The 21,201-nt window shown below is 54.3% G+C and overlaps 1 protein-coding gene across 3 annotated transcripts in view; it reads right to left on the bottom strand.

The window, feature by feature from the left end:
* Positions 1 to 21,201, bottom strand: part of pi4kb (phosphatidylinositol 4-kinase, catalytic, beta) — a 51,637-nt gene that overhangs the window by 8,211 nt on the left and 22,225 nt on the right. For 2 of the 3 annotated variants that reach the window (XM_080183387.1, XM_080183388.1), the window contains exons 3-9: positions 14,889 to 14,933; positions 9,756 to 9,986; positions 7,558 to 7,785; positions 6,587 to 6,696; positions 4,641 to 4,745; positions 2,608 to 2,731; positions 896 to 1,161 (exon numbers count right to left, since the gene is read on the bottom strand). In XM_080183387.1, coding sequence (XP_080039513.1) covers positions 896 to 1,161; positions 2,608 to 2,731; positions 4,641 to 4,745; positions 6,587 to 6,696; positions 7,558 to 7,785; positions 9,756 to 9,986; positions 14,889 to 14,933 — 1,109 coding nt within the window. The remainder of the gene's footprint in view (positions 1 to 895; positions 1,162 to 2,607; positions 2,732 to 4,640; positions 4,746 to 6,586; positions 6,697 to 7,557; positions 7,786 to 9,755; positions 9,987 to 14,888; positions 14,934 to 21,201) is intronic. The other variant, XM_080183390.1, reaches the window with a different exon arrangement.

The following is a 21,201-nucleotide window of genomic DNA, read 5'->3' on the forward strand; positions in this document are numbered from 1 at the left end:
GTTAATGGGGTAAATGGGTGTTTTTCTGGTTGGCGATCAGTGACTAGTGGGTGTGCCTCAGGGATCAGTGTGCTGGGGACCGCAATTGTTTGCGATTTACATAGATGATTGGGAGTCGGGGGCCAAGTGTAGCGTGTCAAAATTCGCAGATGACACTAAGATGGGTGTAAGAGCAAAGTGTGCAGAGGGCACTGAAAGTCTGCAAAGGGATATAGATAAGCTAAGTCAGTGGGCGAGGGTCTGGCAGATGGAGTACAATGTCGGTAAACGTGAGGTCATCCATTTGGGTAGGAATAACAGCAAAATGGACTATTACTTAAATGGTAAAAAAATTGCAGCGTGCAGAGGGACCTGGGTGTCCTTGTGCAGGAATCTCGAGGAGTTGGTTTGCAGGTGCAGCGGGTAATTAAAATGGCAAATGGAGTTGTGTCCTTCATTGGTAGAGGGATGGAGTTTAAAAACAGCGAGGTTATGTTGCAGCTGTATAAGGTGCTGGTGAGGCCACACCTGGAGTACTGTGTACAGTTTTGGTCTCCTTACCTTTGGGGAAAAGATATTGACTATCTAGCTGATCTGTGCCCCTCATTATTTCATAGACCTGTATAAGATCACCCCTCAGCGTCCTACGCTCCAGAGAAAAAAGTCCCAGTCTATCCCAGCCTCTCTTTATAACTCAAACCAACAAGTCCCAGTAGCATCCTAGTAAATCTCTTCTGCACTCTTTCTAGTTTAATAATATCCTTGCTATACAATTCATTGCAGCGTTAATGTAAGCCTTGTGACACTAATAGATAAAACTTTACTTTTCACCTTGAATCGTCGACCCTGCTGCGAACAGTAGTCCAGCTGTGCAGGTTGCCTGTGTCCGATTGTCTGGTATACAGGCGGTACTCACCTGTCTTTGACCTGGAGGAGGTAGCAGACCAAGCAGTAGCCCGCACAGCTCTGGACAAAGTTGCGCTGTGCCGAGAGGAACTCCTCAGTGGTGTAGTTCCCGTGCTCCTGGAGGAAGTAGTCCAGTAAGGACAGCTGCGACTGCTTTTTGATTTGGTGGAGCGAAACGGCGTTCACCACCGGCTCAATCATCCCACTGTCTGCGGAGATCACCAAGATCTTGTAGGGTTTGATCCAGAGCGGAACCCGCTCCACCACCCAGATGGCCTGTGGAGGGGGAGCAGTTCGGAGTGTCATTAATGCCTGGCAGACAGAATCTGGGGCGCACGCCCAAAACATCAAGGCGGACCAATCCCCCCGGACCATCGCTGAATCCCACCCCCACTATCAACATCCTGGGGGTTACCATTGACCATCACTGAATCTCCCCCCCCGCCACCCCACTATCAACATCCTGGGGGTTACCATTGACCATCACTGAATCTCCCCCCACTATCAACATCCTGGGGGTTACCACTGACCATCACTGAATCCCCCCCCACTATCAACATCCTGGGGGTTACCATTGACCATCACTGAATCCCCCCCCACTATCAACACCCTGGGGGTTACCATTGACCATCACTGAATCTCCCCCCACTATCAACATCCTGGGGGTTACCATTGACCATCACTGAATCTCCCCCCACTATCAACATCCTGGGGGTTACCATTGACCATCACTGAATCTCCCCCCCACTATCAACATCCTGGGGGTTACCACTGACCATCACTGAATCCCGTCCACTATCAACATCCTGGGGGTTACCATTGACCAGAAAGCAGACTGGACCCACCACATAAACAGAGTGGCTACCAGAGCGGGTCAGAGGCTGGGAATCCTGTGGAGTGTAACTCACCTCCTGACTCCCCCCCCACCAAAGCCTGTCCACCATCTACAAAGGACACAAGTCAGGAGTGTGATGGAAAACTCTCCACTTGACTGGATGAGCGCGACTCCCAACAACACTCAAGAAGCTCGATACCATCCAGGACAAAGCAGCCCCGCTCGATCGACACGCTAACCACAAACACTCACTCCCTCCACCACCCACAGAGCCGTGTGTACCGTCTACAAGATGCCCCGCAGCAACTCACCAAGGCTCCTTCCAAACCCGCCATCTCTACCATCTAGAGGGACGGGGGAAGGGGTGGCAATAGAGATATGGGGAACACCATAATAGGTTGTTTTGTTAAACAATATAGTTCCATAGTTTCAGGGGAGGCGATGGCCTAGTGGTATTATCGCTAGGCTATTAATCCAGAAAGTCAGCTGATGTTCTAGACAGCTGCGTTCGAATCCCACCATAGCAGATGGCGGAATTTGAATTTGATTAAAAAATGTGGAATTAAGAATCTACTGATGACCCGTTGTCGGTAAAACCGACCTGGTTCCCTTTAGAGAAGGAAATCAGCCGTCCTTACCCTGGTTTGGCCTACTCCAGAGCCACAGCAATGTGGTTGACTCTGAGATTGCTGTGCAAACTACCAACTTCAAGTGCAATTAGGGATGGGCGATAAATGCTGGGACATGTCCCACAAATGGATTAAAAAAATTCCCGACGCAGTGCCCTGTCCCCTCGCTGGTGACCCACAGGCCAGTGGAGGCCACCCTGACCTACCCCTGAAGGCCAGTGGCAATGGTGTCCATCGTGGCGGGAGGAAGTGCCTTACCTGCAGCTGCTTCAACACTTGGTAGGCCAAGAGCTCCTGGCGCAGGTCGTCGCCGCACTTCACGATGACCGACAGGAGGCGCCAATTCGGGAAGTGGCCGTAAGGAGAATTCTCCCGGATCCGCCTGAAAAAGGAGAGGGGGAAAGAGATCGGATGAGGTGTGGGAGAGTCAGGGAAGAACAAAGAACAAAGAAAAGCACAGGAACAGGACCTACGGCCTAGTAGGCCTGCGACAATCACACTGTCCTGTATCCCTCTATTCCCCGTCTGTTCGTGCGCGTTTCCAGATAAGTCTAATGTGTCTGCCTCAACCATCTCACCTTGGCAGTGCATTCCAGGCCCCCACCACCCTGTGTATAAACAACTTCCCCCGCACGTCTCCACTGAACCTTCCCTTCCCCCCACCCCTCCCCCCACCACCCGCCACGTACCTTGAACTTACTCCCCCTTGTAATTGTCATTTCTGTCCTGGGAAAACGCTTCCAACCCTATCTATGCCCCTCATAAATTTCTTCCAAGTCACTCACTCAGCCTCCGTCTCCCCAGGGAGGAGAATTCCAGTTTATTCAATCTCTCCTCGTAGCTCATACCCTCCCGTACCAGGTAAAATCTTTTCTGCACTCTCTCCAAAGCCTCCACGCCCAAAGCCCGTTGAAGTGGTGTAGGCTGCCTCACTCAAAATTTTCTTAAGACGCGGGTTGATGGGTTTTTGATAGGCGAGGGGGATTAAGGGTTATGGGGAGAGGGCGGGAATGTGGAACTGAGCCACGACAGATCAGCCATGATCTTATTGAATGGAGGGGCAGGCTCGAGGGGCTGGATGGCCGACTCCTGCTCCTATTTCTTATGTTCTTACGTCCAAGAGGTTTACAGCATGGAAACAGACCCTTCGGCCCAACTTGTCCACGCTGCCTGGTTTGTAACAACTAAGCTAGCCCTGATTTGGCCCATATCCCTCTATACCCATCTTACCCATGTAACTATCTAAATGCTTTTAAAAAGACAAAATTGTACCCACCTCTACCACCTTGTTCCAGACACTCACCACCCTCTGTGAAAAAATTACCCCCTCTGGACTCTTTTGTATCTCTCCCCTCTCACCTTAAACCTATACCCTCTAGTTTTAGACTCCCCCTACCTTTGGGGAAAAGATATTGACTATCCAGCCGATCTACACCCCTCATTATTTTATAGACCTCTATAAGATCACCCCTCTACACTCCAGAGAAAAAAGTCCCAGTCTATCCAGCCTCTCCTTACAACTCAATCCACGCTAAGAAATTGCCCCTGAGTGTCCAGGGATGTGTAGGTTAGAGGGATTAGTGGGTATAACATGTAGGGATATGGGGGTAGGGCCTGGGTGGGACTGTGGTCGGTGCAGGCTCGATGGGCCGAAGGGCCTCTTCCTGCACAGTAGGGTTCTACGATTCAATCCATCAAGTCCCGGTAGCATCCTGGTAAATCTTTTCTGCACTCTTTCTATAATATCCTCTCTAAAATAGGGTGACCGGAACTGTACACAGTATTCCAAGTGTGGCCTTACCAACGTCTTGTACGACTTCAACAAGACGTCCCCAACTCCTGTATTCTGACCGATGAAACCAAGCATGCCGAATGCCTTCTTCACCACTCTGTCCGCCTGTGACTCCACTTCCAAGGAGCTACGAACCTGTACCCCTAGATCGCTGATCCGTAACTCGCCTCAATGCCCTACCGTTAACCGAGTAAGTCCTGCCCCGGTTCCATGGACCAAAGAACTGTGGTCAGAACAGTAAATTTTTTGACGTATGTATTTGGGTCCAGGCCCAGAAAATTTTACCACTGCAAAAATTGCTGTGTCAGCGGTCACGGTGTAGTTGTGGGCTGCCCACCACAACTGGGACGCCATCAAGTACCTCCACCCCCTTTAACCGTCTCTGCCGAGAACAATTGCCGCTCCCCTGGAACTCTCCCCCTGGCTCCTGGGTGGACCAGCCCACCAGGTGGGAGTTATCGGGGCAGGGGGTGGGAAGGGAGCTCTCTGAGGGTCTTACCTCACTTTCTCCTGCCAGGGCTCCTTCAGCGCGACGGCGGAAGGGTCCTCGGGGTCCCGCTTGAACGTGGTGGGCGCGTGGGCCAGCTGCTCCGAGAGACGCCGCCTGCAAGGTCAAGTGTCAGTCAAAAAACGGTAGAAAGGGGGATGGTCGGAACGGTTCGGAGGGAGGGGTGGTGGGGGAAACACTCAGGCCCTTGCACCCACCGTGCTGGCCCTCTGCAAGACAGCACGACCCCCCCCACCACCCCCCTCCCTGGCCTGAATAGCAGCTCCGAAAACATCTCTGCAGGTGAATAACCAACTCGATTGAACAAAACTCCAAGAGGCAATTTAGCACGGTCAATCCACCCTAACTTACACATCTTTGGACACTAAGGGACAATTTAGCATGGTCAATCCACCCTAACTTACACATCTTTGGACACTAAGGGACAATTTAGCACGGCCAATCCACCCTAACCTACACATCTTTGGACACTAAGGGACAATTTAGCACGGCCAATCCACCCTAACCTGCACATCTTTGGGACACTAAGGGGTAATTTAGCATGGCCAATCCACCCTAACCTACACATCTTTGGACACTAAGGGACAATTTAGCACGGCCAATCCACCCTAACCTACACATCTTTGGGACACTAAGGGGTAATTTAGCATGGCCAATCCACCCTAACCTACACATCTTTGGACACTAAGGGACAATTTAGCACGGCCAATCCACCCTAACCTACACACCTTTGGACACTAAGGGACAATTTAGCACGGCCAATCCACCCTAACCTACACATCTTTGGACACTAAGGGACAATTTAGCACGGCCAATCCACCCTAACCTACACACCTTTGGACACTAAGGGACAATTTAGCACGGCCAATCCACCCTAACCTACACACCTTTGGACACTAAGGGACAATTTAGCACGGCCAATCCACCCAAACCCGCATATCTCCGGGGTGTGGAGGAAACCAGAGCACTCGGAGGTAACCGGGAGAATCCTGGGATCGTTGGGGTGGGGGGGGGGGAAGAGAATGTCTTATCAGCAGAATGTGGGTCAACATTCGTTCGGAGAACGAGGGGGGAGGATCTTACTGAAATATCAGATTCTGAGTGGACAGAGACGGGGGAGGAATCTTTTCTCTCTGAGGAGGTTAGTCTGTGGAATTCTACCCCCCCTCCCACCCCGAGAGCAGTGGGTGGGGGAGGGGCTCCTGCGGGTCGTTGAACATATTCGAGGTCGTGTTCGAGAGGTTTTTCGATCAACAATAGAGGCTCCACAATCGGATCAGCCATGACGTTACAGGATGGCGGAGCCATCATCTCAGGAGGCCAAGTGGCCTCCTGCTGCTCCCACACCTGAAGATCGTACGTGGCACCTGTTGTGAGTTTGAGGTGTGGCCCCTTTAAGAGCTGGTTTTGTGTTCAATGCTTGGATGTTTAAAATACGGGGTACAGTGGGTACACAGAGTGCAACATTTGTAAGCAGGACCAAGCATCAGGGTTGCCTTGGTGGCAGGCTCTTGCCCCCTGCCCCCACCCCCTCCCCCTTATTTTGTGGCTGTGCCCTCTAGTTCTGTTAGAAAACCCAGGCTAACGCGGGGAGGACGCACAGTGATCCGAGGCCGGGAATCGAACCTGGGTCCCTGCCACCGTGAGGCAGCAGAGCTAACACTGTGCATCATAACACGCCTCTGAAAATACAAAGACTGGCGGGGGCGGGGGTGGACCAGTGGCCTTTAGATGGAGTGCCTCAGGAAGCGGCAGCACAGAGGGGAAGCTACGCACCTTCCCACTGGCTTCACCAGCCAGAGATCCAGGCACGGCTGGAGGGCCCGGGATGCCCCCAGTGGTCAGAGTGAGCAAGTGCGGCTGGTGTGGGAGCAGAAACAGGGCGAGGTGGGGGGAGGGAGAGAGAGAGAGAGACGCACACAAACACAGACAGGTACCTGATATCACCGGCAGCGATAAACACCGGCTCCTTACTCTCCTGGCTGGTGATGCTGTCCACGGAAAACTGGGAGATGTTGTCGCTGCTGTTGGTGGGGATTTCGGGAAGCTGGCGGAAATGGAAAAGGGGAGGATTAAATGTTACAGTCGGCCCACAGCACGTCACAAAAGGTTGACACTGCGAGCGCCGCACTGCGGGGGGAGGGCCCGGCGCCGAGAGGAGGGAGGGAGCGCCGCACTGCGGGGGGAGGGCCCGGCGCCGAGAGGGGGGGAGGAGTGCCGCACCGCGGGGGGAGGGCCCAGCGTCGAGAGGAGGGAGGGAGCGCCGCACTGCGGGGGGAGGGCCCGGTGCCGAGAGGAGGGAGGGAGCGCCGCACCGTGGGGGGGAGGCCCAGCGCCGAGAGGAGGGATGGAGCGCCGCACCGCGGGGGGGGGGGGGGGGGGGGTCAGTGCTGAGGGAGCGCCGCACTGCGGGGGGAGGGCCCAGCGCCGGAGAGGAGGGAGCGCCGCACTGCGGGGGAGGGCCGGGCGCCGAGAAGAGGGAGTGCCGCACTGCGGGGGGAGGGCCCAGCACCGAGGGGAGGGAGTGCCGCACCACTGGGGGTCAGTGCTGAGGGAGTGCCGCACTGCGGGGGGAGGGCCCAGCGCCGGAGAGGAGGGAGCGCCGCACTGCGGGGGAGGGCTGGGCGCCGAGAAGAGGGAGTGCCCGCACTGCGGGGGGAGGGCCCAGCGCCGGAGAGGAGGGAGTGCCGCACTGCGGGGGGAGGGCCGGGCGCCGAGAAGAGGGAGTGCCGCACTGCGGGGGGAGGGCCCAGCGCCGGAGAGGAGGGAGTGCCGCACTGCGGGGGAGGGCCGGGCGCCGAGAGGAGGGAGTGCCGCACTGCGGGGGGAGGGCCCGGCGCCGGAGAGGAGGGAGCGCCGCATCCGGCGGGGGAGGGCCCGGCGCCGGGCTGATCGAGGCCTCCCTCACCTCGACCTGCAGCTCCCCGATATCATCCACCGACCAGGCCTCGTCATCGTTGTCGTAGTTGGGCACCGTGCTGAAGTTGCAGGTTCGCTGCTCGTGTACACAGCCGCAGTCGGGCAGGTTCTCCACCGAGCGCGTGCTGCGGATACGGATCTCGGGGATCCGAGCGGGGACCGGGGACGTCTCCAGGTTGTCGCACTCCAGCACCTCGACGTAGATCAGATAGGGAGCCTGGAGAGGAAGGACAGGGGGGTGGCATTAATAACTCCGAGAGCTGCAAAACGATTCAGTGTCAAACATTAGAGCACGGGGGGGGGGGGCCAGTAAGTCACCAAAACCCCCCTCCCTATCTCTCTAACCTCCTCCAGCTCCCTACGCCCCCCTCCCTATCTCTGTAACCCCCTACACCCCCTCCCTATCTCTGTATCCTCCTCCCAGCCCCCTACATCCCCCTCCCTATCTCTGTAACCTCCTCCAGCCCCCCTACACCCCCCTCCCTATCTCTGTAACCCCCTCCAGCCTCCTACACCCCCTCCCCATCCCTGTAACCTCCTCCAGCCCCCTACACCCCCCTCCCTATCTCTGTAACCCCCTCCAGCCTCTACACCCCCTCCCCATCTCTGTAACCTCCTCCAGCCCCTACACCCCCCCTCCCTATCTCTGTAACCTCCTCCAGCCCCCTACACCCCCCCTCCCTATCTCTGTACCCCCTCCAGCCTCCTACACCCCCTCCCCATCTCTGTAACCTCCTCCAGCCCCTACACCCCCCCTCCTTATCTCTGTAACCTCCTCCAGCCCCCTACACCCCCTCGCTATCTCTGTAGGATCTGGGAGCTGAGGACACAGACTCAGAGGGAAGCAACACTCCTTTAAAACAGTATCTAAGGAAGGATGTGCCGGCCTTGGAAAGGGTCCAGAGGAGGTTCACAAGATTGATCCCTGGAATGAAGAGCTTGTCGGATGAGGAACGGGTTGAGGACTCTGGGTCTGTACTCGTTGGAGTTTAGAAGGATGAGGGGGGGGATCTTATTGAAACTTACAGGACACTGAGGATAGAGTGGACATGGACAGGATGTTTCCATTAGTAGGAAAAACTAGAACCAGAGGGCACAACCTGAGGCTAAAGGGACGATCCTTTAAAACAGAGATGAGGAGGAATTTCTTCAGCCAGAGAGTGGGGAATCTGTGGAACTCTTTGCCGCAGAGGAGGCCAGGTCACTGAGTGTCTTTAAGACAGAGATAGATAGGTTCCTGATTAATAAGGGGATCAGGGGTTATGGGGAAAAAGCAGGAGAATGGGGGGGAAAATGAGAAAAACAAAGTCAGCCATGATCGAATGGCAGAGCAGACTTGATGGGCCGAATGGCCTAATACTGCTCCTCTGTTGGGGCAGCATGGTGACACAGTAATTAGCACTGATGCCTCACAGCATTAGGGAGCCGGGTTCGATTCCCGGCTCGGATCGCTGTCTGTGCGGAGTCTGCACATTCTCCCTGTGTCTGCGTGGGTTTCCTCCAGGTGCTCCGGTTTCCTCCTACAGTCTAAAGATATGTAAGTTAGGTGGATTGGCTGTGCTAAATTGTCCCTTAGTGTCCAAAGATGTGCAGGTTAGGGTGGATTGGCCGTGCTAAATTGCTCCTTAGCGTCCCAAAGATGTGCAGATTAGGGGGATTGGCCATGCTAAATTGTCCCTCAGTGTCCAAGATGTGTAGGTTCAGTGGATTGGCCATGCTAAATTGTCCCTTAGTGTCCAAAGATGTGCGGGTTAGGGTGGATTGGCCATGCTAAATTGTCCCTTAGTGTCCAAAGATGTGCAGGTTAGGGTGGATTGGCCGTGCTAAATTGCCCCTTAGTGTCCAAAGATGGGCAGGTTAGGGTGGATTGGCCGTGCTAAATTGTCCCTCAGTGTCCAAGATGTGTAGGTTCAGTGGATTGGCCGTGCTAAATTGCCCCTTAGTGTCCAAAGATGGGCAGGTTAGGGTGGATTGGCCGTGCTAAATTGCCCCTTAGTGTCCAAAGATGGGCAGGTTAGGGTGGATTGGCCATGCTAAATTGTCCCTCAGCGTACCCTAACAGGAGTGTGGCGACTAGGGGGATTATCACAGTAACTTCATTGCAGTGTTAATGCAAGCCAACTTGTGACATGTTACTACGAGATTAACTTGTATGTCTTTTTGCGGTGTGGTGGAGACGGTACCGACCTTGTCCTTGGAGTTGAGTACGACCGCCTGGTTGTGGGGGACCCGCACCACGTGGTGGTCGAAGCCGGACGTGGGCAGCCAGACCCGCGACGGGAGCTTGTGGTTCAGCAGAGACAGTTCCGAGATGAGCCGCTGGGTCTTCTGCTCTTTGGTGGTCAGGGTGACTAACCGCTTGCCGATGCCCATCAGTGACTTGATGAACTCCCTCTCGGGGGCCAGCCTGGCGGGATGCTACGGAGATAGGAAGGTGGGGGGGGGGGGGGCGGGGGGGAAGAAAGAGGTCAACGCGGGCCGTAGGAAGGACAGTGGGGGGGCAATCGCTCCCGCACGATTCACGGACCACCTGCGTACATCTCAACACACGTTCAGGTAACACCTTAGCAGAGTTCAAAAACAGACCTACACATAGAATCCCTACAGTGCAGAAGGAGGCCATTCGGCCCATTGGGTTTGTACTGACCACAATCCCATCCAGGCCCAATCGCCATAACCCCATGCATTTACCCCAACTAGTCCCCCAGGCACCAAGGGGGCAATTCAGCATGGCCAATCCACCTGCATGTCTTTTGGACTGTGGGAGGAAACCGGAGCACTCGGAGGAAACCCACGCAGACACGGGGAGAACATGCAGACTCCACAAAGACGGTGACTCGAGCCGGGAATCGAACCCGGGTCCCCAGCGCTCTGGCACACTCCAAAACCCAAGGCCGTGTTGAGGCTGATGCCAGGGCTGGTGAGACTGTTCTGGGAGAGATTGGTCCGACTGACGGATGGCACAGTGGGTTAGCACTGCTTCCTCACGAGCGCCAGGGACCCGGGTTCGATTCCCGGCCATGCTAAATTGTCCCTTAGTGTCCAAAGATGTGCAGGTAGGGTGGATTGGCCATGCTAAATTGTCCCTTGGTATCAGAGGGTTAGCAGGGTAAATATATGGGGTTACAGGAATAGGCCCTGGGTGGGATTGTGGTCAGTGCAGACTCGATGGGCTGAATGGCCTCTTGCTGAACTGTGGGGGTTCGATGAACGTGGTTGCAATCCTAAAGCACTTAAATGAGTAACTCTGCAAGCACCAGAACGTATGAATTCCATCGCAGTGCACCTCAGCCTTGGGATGACAGAAGCGTGCAGCACAAGAGGTCTTTTGGCCCATCACCCTCATGCTAGCCCTTTAGGAGACATCCAATTTGACACACTCAGCCCCTCATGGTTACTACGTACGTGCGAGTTCTCGGAAAGGGCACTTACCGCGTCCCACTCTCTTCCCCCAGAGTCTCGCAGATCTCTCCCTACGGATAATAATCCCACTCCGCCTCAACTGAAACTGTTAGAGGAGGACACTCCGGACCCTCTCTCACTGCGTAGACAGGGACTTCCCCCCCCTCCACCTCCCCATCTCACGGTAGCACAGTGGGTTAGCACGGCTGCCTCACGGCGCCAGGGACCTGTGTTCGATTCCCGGCTCGGGTCACTGTCTGTGCATGTTCTCCCCGTGTCTGCGTGGGTTTCCTCAGGGTGCTCCGGTTTCCTCCCACAGTCTGAGAGACGTGCTGGTTAGGTGCTAAACATTCTCCCTCAGCGTAACCCAAACAGGCGCCGGGGTGTGCCTACAAGGGGTCTTTCACAGTAACTTCACTGCAGTGTTAATGTAAGCCAACTTGTGATGAATAATGAAACTTTAAACCAATGCTCCCACAGCCAATCTCCTCCGCAATTCTTCTACCGAGAGCTTCGCCCTCTCACTCTGTCCTCGGGTTATGAAAACACCCTTAATCAAGGCCCCTCTCGAGGCAGTGCCACCCTTATTCTCCCTACCCGAGTTCCCTGAACCTAGCCCTTCACATCTTTCCTACACTCCCAAGCCCAGATTTGGACAGAATACTCTGGTATTTTCCACAGGTTTAACACCACATTCCCGCTTTCCGAATGCGGTGAGGCACAGCGGGTTAGCACTGCTGCCTCACAGCTCCAGGGACCTGGGTTCGATTCCCGGCTCGGGTCACTGCCTGTGCGGAGTCCCATGTGTCTGCCTGGGTTTCCTCCAGGTGCCCCGGTTTCCTCCCACAGTCCAAAGATGTGCGGGTTAGCTAGATTGGCCGTGCTAAATTGCCCCTTAGTGTCGGGGAGTGGTTAACAGGGTAAACGTGTGGGGTTATGGGGATAAGGCCTGGGTTGGATTGTGGTTGGTGCAAACCTGATGGGCCAAATGGCCTCCTACTGCACTGCAGGGATTGTATTAATGCAGAATAATAATATCCTACAGATATGATTCATAGATAGAATCCTATCGTGCAGGTCATCATTTGGCCCACCCAGTCTGCACTGACTGCAATCCCACTCGGGTCCCATCCCCATAACCCCGTGCACTTACCCCAGCCAGTCACCCTGACACCAAAGCAGCAATTTAGCACGGCCAATCCACCTAACCTGCACACCTTTGGATACCAAAGGACAATTTAGCATGGCCAATCCACCCTAACCTACACACCTTTGGATACCAAAGGACAATTTAGCATGGCCAATCCACCTAACCTACACACCTTTGGATACCAAAGGACAACTTAGCATGGCCAATCCACCTAACCTACACACCTTTGGATACCAAAGGACAATTTAGCATGGCCAATCCACCTAACCTACACACCTTTGGATACCAAAGGACAATTTAGCATGGCCAATCCACCTAACCTACACACCTTTGGACACCAAAGGACAATTTAGCATGGCCAATCCACCTAACCTACACACCTTTGGACACCAAAGGACAATTTAGCATGGCCAAACCACCTAACCTACACACCTTTGGACACCAAAGGACAATTTAGCATGGCCAATCCACCTAACCTACACACCTTTGGACACCAAAGGACAATTTAGCATGGCCAATCCACCTAACCTACACACCTTTGGATACCAAAGGACAATTTAGCATGGCCCATCCACCTAACCTACACATCTCTGGAGCGTGGGAGGAAACCCACGCAGACACGGAAGAATGTGCAGATTCCGCACAGACGGTGACCCAAGCCGGGAATCGAACCCAGGTCCGTGGCGCTGTGAGGCAGCAGTGCTGACCCACTGTGCCCCCCGTGCTGCCCAAAGAAACGGTTCCAAGCCTTCAGCGCACAAACGTTACGAGAGCTCCTTCAGTAGCCATAACGGGGACATTCTCAAATCTGACGCCTCCTCCAGGGCTTCCTACCTTCAGATAGAGGCACGCCCTCTCTTCCCCCTCCACTGGGGGTGCTGAGTGGGAGCTGGACAGTTCTTGTTTTACATACCAGTCTCGCACGTCAGCTTACGTTAACGCTGCAATGAAGTTACTGTGAAAATCCTCTAGTCGCCACACTCTGGCATCTGCTCGGGTTACACCGAGGGAGAATTTAGCACGGCCCAATGCACCCTAACCCGCACGTCCTTCAGACTGTGGGAGGAAACCGGAGAGCACCCGGAGGAAACCCACGCAGACACGGGGAGAACGTGCAGGCTCCGCAATGATCCAAACCGGGAATCGAACCCGGGCACCTGGCGCTGTGTGAGGCAGCAGCGCAAACACACTGTGCTACACGGGTGATTCGCACACCTCTCCCATCTCGGTGGGACAGGGAAGGGAGGGCGGTGAAAAATAAAAACGTGAAGGGGGGGGGGGGGGGGGGGGGCGGTGGTCACTCTTCCCATCCAAGTCCGCGTTTGGTGAGGCTCTGAGACCCAGGGGGTCTTGACACACGCGCATGTATGTATGTACGTACGTACGTCTGAGATGCTCCCCCCACCCCCTGGTAAATCACACCAGCTACAATCTAATCAAAGATCAACTAAAGCCAAAATCAAAGAGGGGGGTGGAATGTAGGGAAGGAAGGAAGGAAGGTGGGGGGGTGGTGGGGGCATCACGGGAGATAGCGATTGCACATTCCAGCACTCTCTCCCCAACCCGCTCCCGACCGCAGGCCAGAGGAAGAGCCAGCAGCTAGATAGGGGGGCAGATAAAAAAAAATCAAACACAGGGATAAAAGAAATCACGCAGAATTATCATTCTTGGATGAGAGAGAGAGAGACAGACAGAGAAAATCCACAATTGTTGCAGAAACAGTATTTCCTCCACCCAGGGCAGGGGGGGGATGTGTGGGAAAGAGTCGGGGGGGGGGGGTGCTGCGATTTGCGGAGAGGGGAATGTACACTTGATCACTCAGTGTGATACGAGATTAGCTTCTGATCAAAAAAAGAAGTGAGAGCAGGTACAACATCACTGACAACGGAGGGTGGGCGTTAACCCAGAGGCGGTGAGCAGAACTCCAAGTACGGAGATAGAACCCAATAAATCTCATCGGCCCAGTCCTGGGAGTGTTTGATGGGGGAGGGACACAGTGTAGAGGGAGCTTTACTCTGTATCTAACCCCGTGCTGTACCTGTCCTGGGAGTGTTTGATGGGGGGGGGGGGGGGGACAGTGTAGAGGGAGCTTTACTCTGTATCTAACCCCGTGCTGTACCTGTCCTGGGATGGGGGACAGTGTAGAGGGAGCTTTACTCTATATCTAACCCCGTGCTGTACCTGTCCTGGGAGTGTTTGATGGGGGGGGGGGGGGGACAGTGTAGAGGGAGCTTTACTCTGTATCTAACCCCGTGCTGTACCTGTCCTGGGATGGGGGGACAGTGTAGAGGGAGCTTTACTCTATATCTAACCCTGTGCTGTACCTGTCCTGGGAGTGTTTGATGGGGGGGGGGGGGACAGTGTAGAGGGAGCTTTACTCTGTATCTAACCCCGTGCTGTACCTGTCCTGGGAGTGTTTGATGGGGGGGGACAGTGTAGAGGGAGCTTTACTCTGTATCTAACCCCGTGCTGTCCCTGTCCTGGGAGTGTTTGATGGGGGGGGGGGGGGGACAGTGTAGAGGGAGCTTTACTCTGTATCTAACCCTGTGCTGTACCTGTCCTGGGATGGGGGACAGTGTAGAGGGAGCTTTACTCTGTATCTAACCCTGTGCTGTACCTGTCCTGGGAATGGGATGGTGTGGAGTTTGAGCTGGCCCCTGTGTCTCACAACAGGGTTGAATGAGCCATCACAGGACGGAGGAAATACTGTTCAGAGGAAGAGGAGGCAGCCAGCTACCCAATCACCACAGTAAAATCTGGCCACTTACAGTGCAGGCACCTCTATCAATACTCTCATTACTGGACGATAAAGCCTGGGGAACAGTGGGAAGGAAACAGTAAATGCATTTTCCTCGATCAAAAGAGATTTCACGATAAACAAAACATTGCATCTTCCACCGAAGGACAAACTCAGGAAAAGGAGAAACATCTACTGACATGTTTTGGACTGGCGCAAATTAAACGTCCCCCTCTCGTGTTACAGGATATCACACACCACACAAGGCCAGAGAATCCTCACAGCGCAGGAGAAGGCCGTTCGGCCCATCTGCACTGACCACAATCCCACCCAAGCCTTTTTCCCGAAACCCTCATTGACCCTAGTTAATCCCCTGGTACTATGGAGGTAATTTAGCACGGCCAATCCCCCTAACCTACACATCTTTGGACACCAAGGGACAATTTAGCATGGCCAATCCCCCTAACCTGCACATCTTTTGACACTAATGGACAATTTAGCATGGCCAATCCCCCTAACCTACATAGCGTTGGACACTAAGGGATGTTGGAGATGGAGACCCACGGTCAGGGGCACTGCTAGGTTAAACGCATGGGGTTATGGGGATAGGGCCTGGGTGAGCTTGAGGTCAGTGCAGACTCGATGGGCTGAATGGCCTCCGTCTGCACCGTAGGGATTCTCTGATCCACGACTGTTGTAATACAGTAAAAAAAAAGTTTATCAGTGACATAATTAGGCTTACATTAACATTGCAATGAAGTTTACTGTGAAAAGGGCAGTGGGGGCGGCAGCCAGACCTCGAGGGTGGGGGATGGGCAGGGCAGGGGGGCCATACACCAACTGGGAGGGGGGGGGGGTGGTGGGTGCCAGGGCAGGGGCCACAGCCCAAGGGAGAAGGGGGGGGGGGGGGGGGGCGGCGCGAGTCAGACCCCGGCAGGGAGGGAGTGGGGGTTAGGGAGGTGGGAGGGCAGGCCAGACCCCCTCGGGGGGGGACGACCAGAATCCAGCAGGGGCAGGGGCGGATGGAGACCAGAGACCGAGGGAGGGGGCAGACCCTGATCGAGGGGGTAGAGGGTGAGATCACCCTGTTCGTGAGGGGTGTGCATACACAGGTACTGTTTTCTGGGGAGCAGGCAGTACTGGGGGAGTGGGGGATAGCAGTCTGAACTGCCGCTGTGTACCGGGGACACTCCACCCCCTTCCCCAGGCTGGCCAAAAAAAAAAAAATCGGTGAGATAGATCGTACATCACGTGTCGATTTAATCTGGACTCTGAGCCTCTGACGAGGCGAGTGATAAAACGCCAGGGAGGGAAAAAAAAAAGCTTGAATCACAGCAGCTGAGTGTCTTGACCTGATTTTTATGGTGCTTGGAAAGTCCTGCGTGACGGAGGGTGATTGTACCCTTTGCACTGGGAGTGTTCACCAAGAAGGCATCTTGGTGCAAGGATCTCTTCCACCCCCCCACCCCCCCCAACCTCTCCCCACCCACCCCACTCCCCTGGGCTCAAATCACCCAGAAATATCCCTTCAGTGACACTTCAGGACTCGGGGGGGGGGGGGTGGGGGGGGGGGACACAGGCCAACTGTTGCGTTAGTCTGCCACTCTGTACAGAGAGAGAGTTACCCACCCCCATCCCCATCACACACACACTCTCGAGGAACACACTCCATCCTGTGTGAGTCACAAGCTCGTGGATTTGACTCACGCCTTGCTGATTCAGACTGGGGGGGGGGGGGGGGGGTGGGTGGGTGGGTGAGCTGCCCAGAGGCAACCAGAAGCAGCGACTGTAACACTGCACCCTCTTCCTTTCCTGCTCTATGAACGGAACTCTTTGTCCGCATAGCGCACGCGAGAAGCAATACTTTTCACCGCATCCCCGTACACGCTGTAGGAGATGCCAGTGTTGGACCGGGGTGAAACGACAGTTAGACATCTCGCAACGCCAGGTTAAAAGTCCAATCAATTTATCCGATAGTGATCCCACAAGCTTTCGGAAGTGGTGTTCCTTTGTCAGCTGTGTGGAAGGTTCAGAGCCCTCCGAGTACCTGACGAAGGAACATCCTTTCCAAAAGCTTGTGGGATTACTATCAGATAAATTGATTGAACTTTAACCTGGTGTTGCGAGATGTCTAACTGCGTTCTCCCTGTCACATGTGACATTAATAAATCAAATCTATGTACTCTATGAACAGTATGCTTTGTCTGTATCGCGCGCAAGAAACAATACTTTTCACTGCATCCCAATACACACGACAATAATAAATCAAAGGGTCCAGATCACCAACAACCTGTCCTGGTTCCCCCCCCATGCCGACACTACAGTTAAGAAAGCCCCACCAACGCCTCTACTTTCTCAGAAGACTAAGGAAATTTGGCATGTCCGCTACGGACTCTCACCAACTTTTACAGATGCCCCATAGAAAGCATTCTTTCTGGTTGTATCACAGCTCGGTCTGGGCTCCTGCTCTGCCCAAGACCGCAAGGAACTACAAAAGGGTGGTGAATGTAGCCCCAATCCATCACACAAACCAGCCTCCCATCCATTGACCCCGTCTACACTTCCCGCTGCCTCGGGGGAAAAGCAGCCGGCATAATCAAGGACCCCCCCCCCGCCACCCCCCCAACACACCCCGGACATTCTCTCTTCCAACGTCTTCCGTCGGGGAAAAAGATACAAAAGTCTGAGGTCCCGTACCGACCGACTCAAGAACAGCTTCTTCCCTGCTGCCGTCAGACTTTTGAATGGACCTACCTTGCATTAAGCTGATCTTTCTCTACACCCTCGCTGTGACTGTAACGCTACATTCTGCACCCTCTCCTTCCCTTCTCTATGAACGGTATGCTTTGTCTGTATAGCGCGCAAGAAACAATGCTTTTCACTGTGTCCCAATACACGTGGCAATAATAAATCAAGTCATTCCTGAGGGAATATAGCTGTTGTTTGGTCTCCTTCCTTTACTTGTTTGGAGATAGTTCTGTGAAGGCTAACTCGGCTGAATGCCAGGGTGTTGCCTGACGAGGAGGGTTCGATAGGGTGCTACCGTCCTTGCACCCATTGCCAGAGGTTGAAGGGTGACAGTGGGTTAGCACTGCAGTGCTAGGGACCCGGATCCAACTCCCGGCTCGGGTCACCGTCTGCGCACAGTCTGCACATTCTCCCCGTGTTTGCGAGGGTTTCCTCCGGGACCTTTTTCGAATTGCAAAAGCCCAGTCTGCAGGTGATCGAGAAGGCGAATGGGATGCTGGCCTTTATAGTGAGGGGGATAGAATATAAAAGCAGGGAGGTCTTGCTGCAACTGTACAGGGCAACTGTGAGGCTGCAGCTGGAGTACCGTGTGCAGTTTTGGTCGCCGCACTTGCGGAAGGATATATTGGCCTTGGAGGGAGTGCCGAGAAGGTTCACCAGGTTGACACCAGAGATGAGGGGGTTAGCTTATGAACAGAGATTAAATAGACTGGGCCTGTAATTGTTAGCGTTTAGAAGGCTGAGGGGGATCTTTTAGAGGCTTACAAGATAATGAAGGGGATGGATAGGGTAGAGGTAGAGAGATTCTTCCCGCTTAGAAAGGATAGCAGGACTAGAGAGCACAGCCTCAAGATAAGGAGGGGGGGGCTGCAGTTTAGATCAGAGTTGAGGAGGAACTTCTTCACTCAAAGGGTGGTGAATCTCTGGAATTCTCTGCCCGTTGAAGTGGTGGAGGCTACCTCGCTAAATATATTTAAGTCACGGGTAGATAGGTTTCTGATAGACAAGGGAATTAAGGGTTATGGGGAGAAAGCGGGAAAGTGGAACTGATCCACTTCAGATCAGCCATGATCTTACTGAATGGCGGGGCAGGCTCGAAGGGCTACTCCTGCTCCTATTTCTTATCCTCGGTTTCCTCCCACGGTCCAAAAGACATGCTGGTTAGGGGGGGGATCGGCCGTGCTAAATTCTCCCTCAGTGTAACCCGGACAGGAGTGTGGGCGACTGGGGGGGGGATTTTCACAGTAACTTCATTGCAGTGTTAACGCAAGTTGACTTGTGACACTAATAAATATTCTATCTTATTCAAATACATCCGATTTTGAGGGGGACTTGAGCTGGTGGATGCTAAGAGACCTGTTTCCTCCCACGGTGGAACAGTGGGTCGGCACTGCTGCCTCGCAGCGCCATGGTCCTGGGTTCAATTCTAGCCTTGGGTCACCGTGTGCGGAATCTGCACGTTCTCCCAGTGTCTGCGTGGGTTTCCTCCTACAGTCTGAAAGACTGTGCTGGTTAGGATGGATTGGGCCGTGCTAAATTCTCCCTCAGTGTAACCCGGACAGGAGTGTGGCGACTAGGGGGGGGTTTTCCACAGTAGCTTCATCGCAGCGTTAATGTGCGTCTTGCCTGTGACGCTGATAAATGAACTTTAAACTTTACTGGGATAGGAGGGCAGATTTCCTCCGATTTCTGATGTGCAGGTTAGGGAGATTGGCCATGCTAAATTGCCCATGCTAAATTGCCCCGTACCGACAGGGGAATTGACAGGGTAAATCCGTGAGGACGCGGGAATAAGGCCTGCGTGGGACTGCGGCCGCTGCACGCGTGACGGGCCGAATGGTCTCCTTCTGCACTGTAGAGATTGCTATGATCCCCGTGCGGGTGAATCTGGAACAGGAGGGGAGGGAAGGGGCACCGTTTCCAAATAAAAAGGCCTCAAATTTAAGGTGGGAGATGGGGAGGAACTTCTTCTACGGAGGGTGGTCAGTCGGTGGAATTCTGTAGCCCACCCCTGCCAGAAAGCAGTGCGGTGGGGTGGGGTGGGGTGGGGGAGGCTCAGTGTACTTATTGGAGGCTGGGTTAGAGAGATCTTTGATCAACAAGAGGGAGAGGGGATGGGGTGGGGGGAGTAGAGAATGCGGGACTCGCTCCCACGCAGGGGTGGGGGGGGCCGGAGAATGCAGGACCCCCTCCCGTGGGGGGGGAGAGGAGTGCAAGACTTGCTCCCATAGCAGGGAGTGGGGAGAGGAGAACGTGGGTCTCACTCCCATGGCGGGGAGTTGGGGGGGGGGGGGGGGATGCAGGACTCGCTCCCATGGCGAGGAGTGGGGGACGGGGGCCGTAACGCAGGACTCGCTCCCACAGTGGGGTAGAGAGTGAGGGGGGGTGGGTGGGGGGTGAAATGCGGGACTCACTCCCTGTGGGGAAAGACTGAGCGAGAGAGGGACGAGGAGCGAGGGGAGATTCTCGAGGCAGCGCCCACTCAAGGAAGAGTGGAGAACCCATCCCACTCCCCACCCCGCCGTCCAAAGGCGCTGAGGCCAATGACATTTTGAGTTCCCATCCATCGGTGAAGGAGGGTGAAAGAGCAGAGACCGAGGAAGGCGCTCTAACCCGGTGAATTATTGAGGAGTTGGGGCTGGCATGATATTTTATATTGTGTGCGTGATGTCATGGAGAGAATGATCAATAATTGATCCTGTCTGCTTCTGTAACAGACACAACAACAGGAAGAATGAATGAGCTTGGGCTTCACTCCAAAGAGACCCCATTCACCGGAGATTTCCTTCCCCTGACACTCCTCAGGACAAACACAAGACCACCAACTCTTGACAACACGGGGAAAAGGTGCTCGGCAACTCGCAGAACGCCTACAATGGGCTGTAGGAGGCCATTCAGCCCATCGAGTCTGCACTGGCAACAATCCCACCCAGGCCCTATCACCCCCCTCCACCCCGTAACAGCACATATTTACCCTGCTAATGCCCCTGATATGAAGAGGCAATTTAGGAGGATCAGTCAACCTAACCTGCACACCTCTGGACACTAAGAAAGCCCCACCAACGCCTCTACTTTCTCAGAAGACTAAGGAAATTTGGCATGTCAGCTACGACTCCCACCAACTTTTACAGATGCCCCATAGAAAGCATTCTTTCTGGTTGTATCACAGCTCGGTCTGGGCTCCTGCTCTGCCCAAGACAGCAAGGAACTACAAAAGGGTCGTGAATGTAGCCCAGTCCCATCACACAAACCAGCCTCCCATCCATTGACTCCGTCTACACTTCCCGCTACCTCGGGGGAAAGCAGCCGGCATAATCAAGGACCCCCCACACATTCTCTCTTCCACCTTCTTCCGTCAGGAAAAAGATACAAAAGTCTGAGGTCCCGTACCGACCGACTCAAGAACAGCTTCTTCCCTGCTGCTGTCAGACATTTGAATGGACCTACCTCGCATTAAGCTGATCTTTCTCTACACCCTCGCTGTGACTGTAACACTACATTCTGCACCCTCTCCTTTCCTTCTCTATGAACGGTATGCTTTGTCTGTATAGCGCACAAGAAACGATACTTTTCACTGTATCCCAACACGTGATAAT

This window comes from Carcharhinus amblyrhynchos, unplaced genomic scaffold (genome assembly GCF_965287045.1).
Source record: "Carcharhinus amblyrhynchos unplaced genomic scaffold, sCarAmb.v2.hapA chromosome_275, whole genome shotgun sequence".
In the NCBI taxonomy this organism is placed as follows: Eukaryota; Metazoa; Chordata; class Chondrichthyes; order Carcharhiniformes; family Carcharhinidae; genus Carcharhinus; species Carcharhinus amblyrhynchos.